The sequence below is a fragment of the Lingula anatina genome, chromosome 1 (assembly GCF_051362555.1).
Source record: "Lingula anatina isolate TDL-2025a chromosome 1, LinAna3.0, whole genome shotgun sequence".
In the NCBI taxonomy this organism is placed as follows: Eukaryota; Metazoa; Brachiopoda; class Lingulata; order Lingulida; family Lingulidae; genus Lingula; species Lingula anatina.
The window spans coordinates 57,391,915-57,404,766 of record NC_141767.1 but is presented as its reverse complement, the minus strand read 5'-3'; the positions used below and the strand labels follow the sequence as shown (position 1 = coordinate 57,404,766).

Here is a 12,852-nt window from a genome sequence, read left to right as displayed (position 1 = left end):
TCATGCAAACATGCATAGTACATGCTCAATCAAGCTTCCTCAGAATAGTCAAGTCCTTTCAATGCCACAGCTTTTAGCGTCATGTTAAGCAAATGGACCAAAATATTTGGTCTACAAATGGTCGACAAATATGTGAAATAAGCATCAATATTATTTTAACACACTCCAGCTCAGGTAAGTGCTTTAACGGTAACCTAATCACTTGAAAGCGTATGCTTGGTTGTGCCACTGTGGCTCTCTAATTTAACTCTTATCGGTGCTTCCTTATACCACTTGTGTGGCACACACTTTTCCCCCTCCTTGGCATGCCACTTCTCAAAAGAAATTGGAGATTTTAGGTTTTCAGAAGGCGCCAATCCTAAAAATACTACAAATCTTTTTATACACACCAAGCAAATAAAAAGCAGAAGCAATTAGAACATTTTTCTTAAGTGGAATGATGCCCACTAAACTTTAAAAGATAATTTTTATTTCACAGGCCAAACTACCAACCAATTTCTATGACCTTTTCAATCCTTATATCTTGAAATCTCCATTAACTCAATTAGATTGTAATCAAGCAGCCTAGCTGGATGGATTAATTGAAAACATGAGCTACTGTTTATGACTTTTGTAAACATGTTATTTTCCCCCTCATTGCTTCAGCTTTGATGCCAGCTACTTGATAATGATAAGCCTCAACTTTATCTTAATTAGCTTAGTTGGAACTTATTTAAGGAGAGACATAGTGCATAGGGCACACAGGAATTAAGTGTCATTCTTTTTATTAAGAATTACAAATGTCCATTTCATGAAAAATGTATAATAATATATTAGAAAGAATTGTTAATTGTGGAATAACTTTATAAGACCAATCAAAAGCAATAAAACACTGCTTTATACATCAAATTGAATGAAAAGAGTGTATTTAAATAAGAACCATGACTTAAAAATTGTTTTGGCTTGCCATAGACTGCGGTATTCATAAATCCATTTAGCTTGACTTATTTAGAGAGACCATCAATGATAGCAGGGAAAAAACATGTAAAGATCAAATAAGCCTTGGACATAAATCTTAAAGCAATAAAGTAAGATGTCCAACATTTGTGGGTACTGCTTGTGCCAGAAGGGGAGGTGATTTGAAAGGTCAACACAATGTCAATGATAGTAAAAAGGATTACATTTTTCTACTGATGTTGCCCTAGGTTACTTCTTAAGCAGCATGAAAACATTTCAGGAACTCCATCTACTACAATTGATTATTGGCCATTATGGCATGCCCCTGAATCAACTGAGGCATCTTCAGATTTCATTTTGTATTTCTGCTGTGATTTTATCTTTATTTTTCAACAAGTCATGATTAGCCAGGTTATTTAAAAATTTCAGTTTGGAGATGCCTCTCTTTTTTTTCAGTGTTGTACAATCATCTGTACTATCCAGCTAAGCTTTCAACATCTCAAATTTCTTCTGTGTAACTTATTGTTAGACACACAAACCAACTGCAAGCCTACCATTAATTTATTCTTTCCTCTCCGATGATCATTTGTAGAGAATTTGATGCAATTAGTCAAACTACCCATGAAATTATATCTGGTAATTGCACTCAGGTGGTAGCGTGGAATATTGCCATTGAAATTCCACTGCCAGCTTTCAACAGTCAACAAATCGCAGTTAATTTAAGTCAAGGGTCCTGTCACTTTCCATTCACTAATGCCAACACAGTCAGACTCAAACTGACAACTTTTGTCTATTGGGGAAATGATGCATTAAATTGATGAAAACTTCCTCGCTTCCTATGGTAAAAAATCCCAGTCCGGGTCATGTAACAGGTATAAAAGTGGCATGCTTACACTAGGTGGCCAAGCAAGGTGCACGCTCTTAGGGCAGGAAAAATTCACATTTCCTCTTTGCTTAATACTCCCCTTATTGTCACTAAGGAAAGCAGAAATTGCCATTTCTTTGCAAATTTTCTTGTAACTCTACATTTTCAAAAACAAACTCTACCGGTATACACAGGTGTTAATATATTCATACTGGTTTGCACTCCACTCTATTCACTACCATTCTACCTAATCTTTAAGAAAGACTGTAAATTGATAAAAAACAACAAGATCAACTGAGAATCTGCACAATGAATTTGCAATCTGGTAGCTAAACTTATCAGCAAACTTATTGCCTTTGGAAAAAAGTACCATATGCTTCCAAATACCTCGCTGATGAAACCCAGAAGATTACAATTATTCAATGCTTTAACTCAAGTGCTAATGACCAGGTGTGAATTCATCAAGATTGCCTAATTTGTTGCTGTGCCTACATGGCCATCTTTCCAGAGCAGAGTAAACCTGTAAACCATACACCCTGCTGCATATCTATATGTACAAGAATGCTATAAATCCTTCCCTATCTCTGCCTCATTCATATTTCATCTCAACTGCCTTCGCCTTTTGCAACAGCTTTTAACAGAATGTGCTCAATCTGAAATAAAAGTGTTCAAGGATCTTAAAATAATCCAGCATGCAAGGCATTGCTGCACTGATTATGAAATGGATCCATATTTACAATTAGCATGTTATTCAACACAAAATGGCAAGATTGGTCCCAAAACTGTCTGACTGAACAAAAGGTTCTACAATAAAAATCCTCATCACTAGTAATATACCTTCTTACATGTATATCATCAAACAGCCAACTGGCTCCAGGGTACTGTTTCACAAAAACATAATTTGCATTTAGTTTACTAAGAAACGGAGCTGCATTTCAAAAAGACTCATCACGTAGTTACATGTATCTAAAGCCATTCTTTTAGAGAAACCAGGCAGGGCTAACAGAACCCAAGGGCTAACTGCCCCTTTCTAAGGCCTAGAAAAGAGGTTAATCCATTCTAGCTGCAGTGGATACTGGTTGTAGTAATACCCACATTTAAAAACAACTCATCTGCGAACTCTACTTTGTGACTGATGAAGAACGGAGTTATGTAAGATGAAATGTTAGCACATCTGTCTAACTACACATTCAGTGTGTTTTTCATTTTCGATTCCATTTTTTTCTGGTGATATGATATTGTCAGTAACGTCTTAGGGTGTATCCCCAGAGATTTAGATTGATCCAGAGATTAAGATTTGGATCGACCTAACTCCCTGGGGGTTCACACTAAATTGCAGTCAGCCGAGCGCGCACCATAGTTAATTACCCCCTTACAGCTTTCAGTAGGCGGGACAGACACTTAAGCCGGCTAAGCTGACAGTAATCTAGTGAGACTCCCCACAGGGATAGATCGATCTAAAATCTATGGAAATGGGGTCTTAAACAACAGTCTACCTGTATACTGTAGATATAGAGTAAACGTACATTACATGTACGTTCACAATGAAAACCCCTGTCGTATACGTTCACAATGAAATCCCCTGTCGTATTTAGTGGATTATCAAATTTGGTATTAACATTAATTAGTACATTAAAAATCAGTGAAGAGTTAATATTGTCGGAGGTCTCCTTCACAGGGCCGTTTTCCGGCTGCAATGAAACATCCAGTATCTGTGTACAGGCTAGGCACCCTTTTCTAGTGTACCACGCTAACAACACTAATACTCACAGCTGAACAGTGAATGAACTCAAGTCGGACGGAATTCCATGTAAATTCTGTCCTGAACAGTCGGCTCTCACGGTAAAAGCGTATCCACTACACGTGCAAGCACTGGGGCAGTAACTTTGGTTGGTTTCAGCTGCTACTAAATTCCACCGTACTGGAGAAAACCCTAAAAGATACAGGAGTAACAAAACGCACAACTCGAATGTTTGCGCCATGTTTTCGTCTGCATGTGTAGCGGCTCGAGGCTCCGTAAGGAGATCCGCAACTTCGGCAACTGCGCGAAAGTTATAAGAACAGCTTAGGAATTCCTAGTTAGTTTCGATTTCAAATTCCACTTATACTCAAAGTTAATGACAAATTATTGAAAATTATTTATATATGTTGTCTCACAAAGTGGTGTTTTCACATAATTATTGATGTCGCAGGCGACTAGTTTCATTCTATAAAATAAATACTAATTGGATTTCAGATTTCCTTACTAGCTATTTAACCATCAGACACATGTACTTGCAAGCATGCACGCGTCGCTTGGAATGATACATTGAATAAGGTCTGTCTCCCTCTCTCCCTAAGTGTGTGTGATTGCATGTGTGTATGGAATTATATTCCGGGGCGGGGAAGGGGCGGTGGTCAACAATTTTATAGAAAAAAATCCGACAGGGAATTGTTTTCCGTTCGTGGATCGCTTACTGCATGATAATCCCTACAGTACTCCCATCTCCGCTTCAACGCTGCTTTGGGCCTACACATGTACTGGTACCAAAATTTGTAAGTTAACAGTTGGTTAACATATACAGAAACTTATTTATCCTGGTCAGTTTTGCAGAAAAAGAAAATCATGCATTTGCAATTCTTGACATGCAGCTTTACGTGCTGATCAATATGTACTACATGTAGTAGCACATACGGTACGGTTTGTGTCTTGAAGAGTGTTTCAGGTATATTTTCGAGCTTGTTCGGAGTCCCTTGTATATGTTTGTATGGAGATTTTTAAAGCAAAGGTGTACGCAGGGCCCTAGCTACGAAGTGTGTTGAAGCTGTTTTAACCTAAAGTTTAGAGCGCCTCAAATATTACACAATTATGTGTTTACCTGTACCTTTACAGTAACAATAAAAGCTTCCCAGGGGGTAGGTGATATGTAAACCTATCATTCAAGTCTGACACTACCAACCCTAACTTCATCCCGTACTAAATAAGGTAGAAATAAATAAATATTTCATTTTAATTCTGCTTTCATTATCTTTCGCGTCACCAGGTGTTCCCGCTGCTGAGCATTGTTTCGATTTGCACAAGACAAGCCTATTACAAAGTAGTCGGTATTTCCGCAACATGGCCGAAGTCGGGAGCGTGGTTTTACCTGGTGACCAAGTGAGACTTATGATAAATACAGAAGATTCTACCAGGTTTGTGACAGGACCAGGGCTTCGAAGAGATTCTGATCAGGTTACAGTATCTAAAGCTGGGATCTTAAAACACAAAGAGCCCAATATATATTGGGTTGACAGTCGTCAAAAGCGGGTGAGCGTTAAAACCACTGGGTGTAGCTGAATTGCGGAATACACCGCAACACAGCCCAATACACATGAAAAACAAAACTGCTTCAGTAGGCATGCCAGACATCCATGCAGTTGCAAATTACACAAAAGAAACGGTCATTCCCAACAATGTAGGGTGATATAAAAGCCAATTATTATATTACTATACTAAGTAATTTTAATTAAATTTAATATATGTAGCGATTTGGGGTGAGTGCAGAAAAAACACCCACCAGACCAGGAATCGAACCCGGGACCCCTAGCTTACAGGGCGAGTGCTCTTACCTACTGAGCTACCTGGCCGGTTCTACCTGCCCCTGGCACTACACTCCTCCCCCCCAAATGCCGAAAGACGCGAGCCCTATCTCGCAACACCGCTGCCACCATTGTAGCGTTTTGGGGTGAGTGCAGAAAAATCACCGACCAGACCAGGAATCGAACCCGGGACCCCTCGCTTACAGGGTGAGTGCTCTTACCTACTGAGCTACCCGGCCGGTTCTACCTGCCCTTGGCACTACATATAGTTGATCAGGCACGTAGCCAGCAGTTCCAAAGGGGGGGGGGGTCTTTTTCTGAAAATGTGGACCTTTTGCTATAAAAGATCAAATTTTACTCAGAACAGACCTTTTCCCAGCAAAAAGGGCAGTTCTTTTGAACCCCCGAACCCCCCTGGCTATGGGCCTGTTGATATAACTCAACAAATGGCAAGACTTTTACATCTTCGTATCGGCAGCCTTGTTGGCGAGTGGCTCTCCAAGAGGAGCCACTCGCCAACATGGCGAGACCAGACGATGACAAGATCTTGCCGATTTGTTAAGTTGTATCAGCGATATTAAGTACTAGGTAATATATTTTGCTTTAATATCACCCTATTTATACCTTTTCCTATATTTACTTGCAACTGAACTTGTTTTTTCAAGTGTATTGCGGTGTATTGTGCAATTCAGCTACACCGTCTCTCAATTTTTATTAGGGTCCCAAGTTTTTTTCTAATAGTGCTAAGGGCTTGATACACATGATAGACATCTAAGTCACTTAAGCTGAAGGCAATTTAGTGAGAAACCCCTCAGTGATGTGTCGATCCTGCTTGATCAATCTGGGTATGGAAACGTGTCTTACCCTGATTCCCTGTAATCTGTTTTAAAATTTTTTGTGAATTTGTTTTTATAATATAAATGAATGTGTATACACAGCCCTTCCAGTCCTTACTAATTGTTTTTCTTGTTACTATTTTAGTACATTCCAACCAAGGGAGAAAATGTCATTGGTATTGTAACTATGAAAGCAGGTGATGTATTCAGAGTGGACATTGGAGGAAGTGAACAAGCATCGTTGTCATACCTATCATTTGAAGGTGCCACAAAAAGAAACAGACCAGACGTGAAAGTAGGTAATTTAAAATAATTGATATCTACATTAAGCTTTAAGGTATGTTTAGTAATTATTATCCAAAACTTGAAAAAATATTGAGGAATGTTTGACTTTCTTGTTAACAGTATGTTTTCTAAAAGGAACATGCACTTTGTGCTTGCTTATTGAGTTAAGGTGGGGTAGGCAAACTGTATAGGTTGTGACAGTTAGGGGAAGGGTTTCTCTGTTTGAAATCATATAAAGGTAATGGGCATTGATTTTCAGATAGGTGACTTGGTGTTTGGCAGGTTGCTGGTGGCCAACAAGGACATGGAGCCAGAACTGGTGTGTATTAGCAGTAATGGCAGGAGTAATGGCATGGGAGTGATCAGAGATGGTGGTTTCATGTTCACAGTCCCCCTCAACTTAATTAGGAAGTGAGTATTATACAGGTGACAAAATGCTATTTTTTAAAGAATGGGTATCTTTAAGGTCAATTGTTCTACTAAAATTTTATAAAAAATGAAATGGATACTTTGGTTTTTAGTCTTATAGTCCTATGTACTAGTAGCATTTGTTTCAAATGATTTATAATTCTTTTTAGTAATCAGTTAATACTATACTATTTTCAAGATTACAAAGAGCATTTAAATGTGATTTTAAAAACTAATTGTTTCCAATTGTATGTGGTTTCTTTTTGGAGGGAGGGGAGGATAGAAATCTTCAATACTGCATTACTCCCAGGAACCTATAATGTGCTCCTAGGTGTTCATTACCTGTTACATGGAGACGGTGATTATAGAAGTCAGTTCATTATGCCCCTATTTCACACAGACCACGAATCTCAAGGAATTGACAAATTTCAGGATTCGTGAGGATTCGTGAGATTTTGCCAATTTTCTGGTCTAATTCGACACGCTCTACAATTCAGTTATGATACAAGTGCGATAGTGATATGAATATTTGTGGGATTCGGCTGGAATCGCACAAATATTGTCCAGAAATTCACTCCGATTTTTTGGAATCGGGAGTTCATGGCCAAAATTTTGAACAGCTCAAAATTTTTGCCATGAATTCCCGATTGATCGAGAATTGCAAGAACTGACTACGATTATATACAAATCTGTTAAGAACTTCACGATCTGATTATGATTCAACCACGAATCCTGAAATTTTCAATTCCTGGCGATTCGTGGGATTCATGGTCTGTGTGAAATAGGGGCATCAAAGTTTTTGCCACTAATTCCTGTTGGTCAAGAAGTGCAAGAACTGACTATGAATATATACGAATCTGTTAAGAACTTCACGAACTGATTACGATTCAACCACGAATCCTGAAATTTGTCAATTCATGGCCATTCGTGGGATTCGTGGTCTGTGTGAAATAGGGGCATTACAGAAGTGTGTTTTGAGGCTATTGCTTGCCACAGAAACATGGTGATTGTGTTAGATGTTCCTTACCTGTTACAGGAACATAGTGGGAGTGTTGAGCCTTTAACACTTGTCACAGGAAGTTAACAATTATTTACACAGACTTCAGCAGATGTTCAACAGTTGTGTCAAACAGCTACAAAATCACTGGTCCAGTCTTTCAGATTGTTCATGTTATAGAAAAGATGTTTAAGGGTGTTACTGCGTACCAGTCAATAACTCAAAAAGAAATCTTTTAATTTCACCTTTATTGTTCACGCACATTTTGTAGCTATTTATAGTAGATTCTAAGGTGAATTCTGAGGTGAGTTCTGAAGTGAGTTCTGAGGTGTTTTCTGATGTGGTGAAACTAAACAAAAAATAAGTAAAATAGATAAATAATAATAATAATAAATAAATAAATATATTACATTAAGTGTACACACAAATGCAAATATAAAGAACGGAGAGAGAGAGAGAGATATGAACACGCAAATATCGACAATATGACTAAAACTATGAAATTAAATATATGCTGTAGCTAAAGTACTTACACAACATTTGGCAACTTAAAGATTGAGTACACAGTAACGTGGCGGCCAGGAAAGCAATTGTCTAGGAGGATAACGTACATGTCGACTAAATATATATATATTGATATAAAAAAGATGACTTTATACTAATATCACCTGACTTAATGAATAACTAATAGGTGACGACGGTTTACAAATCTTTTATATCAAATAAATGAACAACTAAATATGTACATATCCAAAGTGTTCTACGTGTCTTACCTTATTACATTTCGAAGAGAAAAAACCTGACCGCACCCAGAAGTGGTGTGCGCTCGCTTTTATAGTAAGCGTTGGCAAAAAGTACTCAAATATTCATGACCCTATTACAGCGACATTGCAGTAGGTGTGATAACGTGATATATTTGTCGATGTCGACAACAAAGGGACTGTTGTTCATCGTCACAAATGTTTAAAAGAAAGCTCTCAGTCAAATGATGGAATAAAAAGTATGAACTCAGACAGATCAGGTACACAGACTATGATAGCTAATGCGCAACAATCAAAGTCAACATTTTTTGACTGGAAACTGAGAACTTCACTAACTTCTGTGTTTAAAATCATTCACATCCGAGCAGTTTATAACTGGGATTTTATAAGATTTTGATGGCATTTTGGTCCATTTCTTAGCCATTGAACGAAAAATGTATCAAGCTCCTTCAGACCATAAAACAGAAGTCCAGAATTGTAGAAATAGCCGCGTGTTCTTAATGATTCAAGATTATTAGTACCACCAGCGTATGCTGGCGGTACTCATGGTTTTAGTCCTGACCCGTCTCGTACAGCTCCCCCGGCTCCGTTGGCTCCGCAGGGTGTCGTGGGATACAAGTCACCATTACCGCTTCTCCTCCTAGACCGCAAGGACCCATGTCCCCATCTCTTGGATTTAGGTCACATATAATCTCAACTTGAACCCCCTGGTATTTTTGTCTCAGTCTGTGCATTGGCCTGGGCGTGGCGCTCTTTGAAACGCACCCTTGTCAAAATTTTTGAAAATTCAATGCTAAATATCTCCCAAACTGAAGGAATTATGGGAAAAATTACTATAGATGTCTGACCGAAAGTCATATGTGGAGATTCCAAATGTGCCCTGAGATTTGACTTTCGACCTTTATTTCAAGGTCAAACGGGCCAAAATTTTTTAAAAATGGGAATTTTCTGCAAAAAAATATTTGTTTGTACCAATTTTCAGAAACTACACAGACCTAAGCTCTCATATTATGGTGAGGGGTTACAATCAGGGTCTCCATCTTTGGAAGATTGGGTTCAATCGGTGCATTTTCATGGGAGAAGCAGCCATTAGATACCGAAACTGAAAACTCTCTCTAATTCTGGTAACGTAAATGCCAGAGACCTTTTTTTTTTTTTTTTTTTGTAGAAATTGTCAAGGGCAATTTTTTATTTTCGACACAGTTTAGGCATTGCGCTATATAAAAAAGTACAACGCAATATTCAGTGGTGAAAATAAAATGTGAATTACTCCAAAACTAGCAGAGATACGCCCATAGTTACTATTGAACTTGAATAGGAAGTCATATACAGGCAATCTAACTGTGTCCTTGAAATTGACCTTTGACCTAATTTTCACCATGAACTGAACTTTGCAAATTTTTTACCCCTTATATCTCGAAAACTGGAGATATGCCCAAGGTCACTGTTGAACTTGAATAGGAAGTCATATACTGGTAATCCAACTGTGACCTTGAAATTGACCTTTGACCTACTTTTTATGATGAACTGAACCTTTATATCTCCAAAATTGGCAAAAAAATGCCCATGGTTACTATTGAACTTGAATAGGAAGTCATATACTGTGACCTTGAAATTGACCTTTGACCTACTTTTTCACCAAGAACTGAACTTTGCATATTTTCTTGCTTAATAGACCTATTGGTTTTCCTTGAAATGTGTTATCAGTGTTGCATCCATAGTATGCTGACAAAAGAAAAAAAAACCTGGGGGCAACACTGGGCAGATCTCTGCATATCTTCAAAACCAGCAGAGATCTGCCCAGTGTTGCCCCCAGGTTTTTTTTTCTTTTGTCAGCATACTATGGATGCAACACTGATAACACATTTCAAGGAAAACCAATAGGTCTATTGTCTAGAGAATCACAGGAGTGATCAATGTTAGGAAAATACAGGTCAATTCCAAAATCTGCTTGATTGGGCCATTAATAGTTAAGTTTTTTTCATATTTTGAGAACTCTTTCATTTTATAGAGCTTGTCAAGCACAAGACTGGTGGTGCTGTCCCTTTGTTTTTGGTTTTCCATACGAATGTGCTTACTCCAGCTGGTGGTACAATATCCGGAGGTGGTATCGCCTCTCTGATCCTCTAGTTTGAAGGGGGTCCAGGCTTGCTAAGCTGACCCTCCCCCCCCCCCCTCCTCAGCATGGGGTGCAGGCACTGGTGGAGGACCTCGAAAATTTACCTAATTTGAGGGCAAACAGTTCCATTTGTATGGTTTAGAACTGTGATTCAGCTAGTCAAAATTCTAATTTCTAAAGGGAACCATTGTTGTGATTTTTTTCAGATATTGAAGTGGGGTTAGGACCCTCCCTGACCCCCTGACCCCTCCCTAAATCCGCCACTGTGATATATTATTCTCTTACTTCAATATTTCAGGTTGTTGTCATCAGACTGCAATCTCCTAAAAACACTGGGACATCACCTACCATTTGAAGTTGCCATAGGAATGAATGGTCGGGTTTGGGTGAAAGGACGCTCAGTGCGTGAGACAATAGCTATTAGCAATGCAATTTCCAGTGCTGAATTTATGGACAACATGCAAATCAAAATGATGTGTAATAAACTGGTTGATGCACTGACTGGATTTACTTGACAGAAGGAAAAAAAACTTTTATATATTTTACACATCACTATGTCGTATACTCAAATGGAAAGGTTCCAGCACAAAAATTCCAGGACTGCAGTACAATTTTAATATCACAATACTTCTTTATGAATCACTTATTTCTGACAGGAATGATATAGTAATGTCTTAAAATACATAACAAGCAAGAGTACAGCTGTGTTCATTCCCTGTAATACATACAAACTACTACTTCCAGTTTCTCTTATAATTTGAGTAAAATAAAAAAAAAAAAAAAAAAAAAAAAAAAGCTTACAGTTATCACTCAGTCAGTCAATAAAAGGCTTTAAATCTGCACCTTCATATTTCTTGTCATAAACTTGACCTGCTTCTCTTCCCCTCTATGACTGGGTTCCCATGCCTAGATTGATCCATCTTGATCGGTCTAACTCCCTGGGGAGTCTCACTAATTTGCTATCAACTTAACCGGCTTAAATGTCTGTCAAGCCTACCGAATTAGCTAGGATGTAAAGATAATTACCCCCTAACAGTTTTACTAGGTGTGACAGACATTTAAGCCGGTTAAGTTGATAGCAATTAAGTGAGACTCCCCAGGGAGGTAGATCAATCCAAATATCTGTGGGAATGGTCCCTCTGGTTCATAATGAAACCAAAAATGAAATGAAGGGAAATAATAATCGAAACCCTGTGATATTTTTATTTGTTATACTAGTAAATTTACAATGTTTACCAGACAGTTTCTACTAGCTTGATATGCATCTTTAAAAAACTATTTGTAAACTAGAAAAACACCCCGAGAGCGCAGACCATCACCAAGGCAGTAATTAGGATTCCCCATAGGGGAATACTATTGTTTTTGGTAGTATTATTATTATAGTTATTCTTTCTGCGCGTTTTTTTTCGCAAAAAATCTGAAATAATTTACATAGGTAGCCTATGGTAAGAATATGCCATAGACCCAGTTTCAGTGAACTTGACCTACTTTTCAAGGTCACAGGAGCTTTTAAAGGCAAAATTTGTAAAATTTGAAATTGCCATTAGGCCTAAAGTATAAGCCATATGGCTAAGGGGCTTATGGCCAATAATACTGAGCCAAATCCACAGATAATGACCTACATTTATGCAAGTAGGTCAAGGTCAAGGTCGCTAATTGCCAAACGGGCTCAAAAAAGGTTTGTTTCCGAGATCTCAAAAACCGGAAGGCCCAGAGCCCCGATCATAGTGGCAAATGATGCCCTATATATTTATCTTAGGTTAGCCATACTTTGGTAGCGACTGCCTAATTACTTTTTTTAATATAGATTTTTAAATATTTATGACATTGCAGAAATCTTGTGTTTGGCAATTTCTCCATGAAACACTGGTTTTTGGTCATGGCAGTAAACTACCCCAAACATATACCCAAAACCTCTAAATCAAATGTCAAATTTGACCTTGACCCTCATTTTCAAGGTCATTAGGCTATTTCATGGAGAAATATTGAAGTGGGCTAAAAGTATGTTTTGTTGACCCGCCCCCCTCCCCCCCCCCCCCCCCCCCCCATTCGCACATGCTCTTTCAGAAAATGGGGTCAAATTTTAC

General features: G+C 38.3%; 2 protein-coding genes across 3 annotated transcripts in view; one reads left to right on the top strand and one right to left on the bottom strand.

The window, feature by feature from the left end:
• Positions 1-3,823, bottom strand: part of LOC106178134 (leucine-rich repeat-containing G protein-coupled receptor 5A) — a 30,217-nt gene extending 26,394 nt beyond the window's left edge. For both annotated transcript variants that reach the window (XM_024074350.2, XM_087001454.1), the window contains exon 1: positions 3,572-3,823. In XM_024074350.2, the coding sequence (XP_023930118.2) occupies positions 3,572-3,783 (212 nt within the window). In that variant the 5' untranslated portion in view covers positions 3,784-3,823. The remainder of the gene's footprint in view (positions 1-3,571) is intronic.
• A 1,040-nt stretch (positions 3,824-4,863) lies between these two features.
• On the top strand, positions 4,864-11,464 carry LOC106178031 (exosome complex component RRP40). Its single transcript, XM_013561026.2, has 4 exons — positions 4,864-5,087; positions 6,341-6,490; positions 6,740-6,891; positions 11,064-11,464. The coding sequence occupies exons 1-4, from the start codon at positions 4,899-4,901 to the stop codon at positions 11,278-11,280; spliced, it is 708 nt and encodes a 235-aa protein (XP_013416480.2). The 5' UTR covers positions 4,864-4,898; the 3' UTR covers positions 11,281-11,464.
• The last annotated feature ends 1,388 nt before the right edge of the window (positions 11,465-12,852 follow it).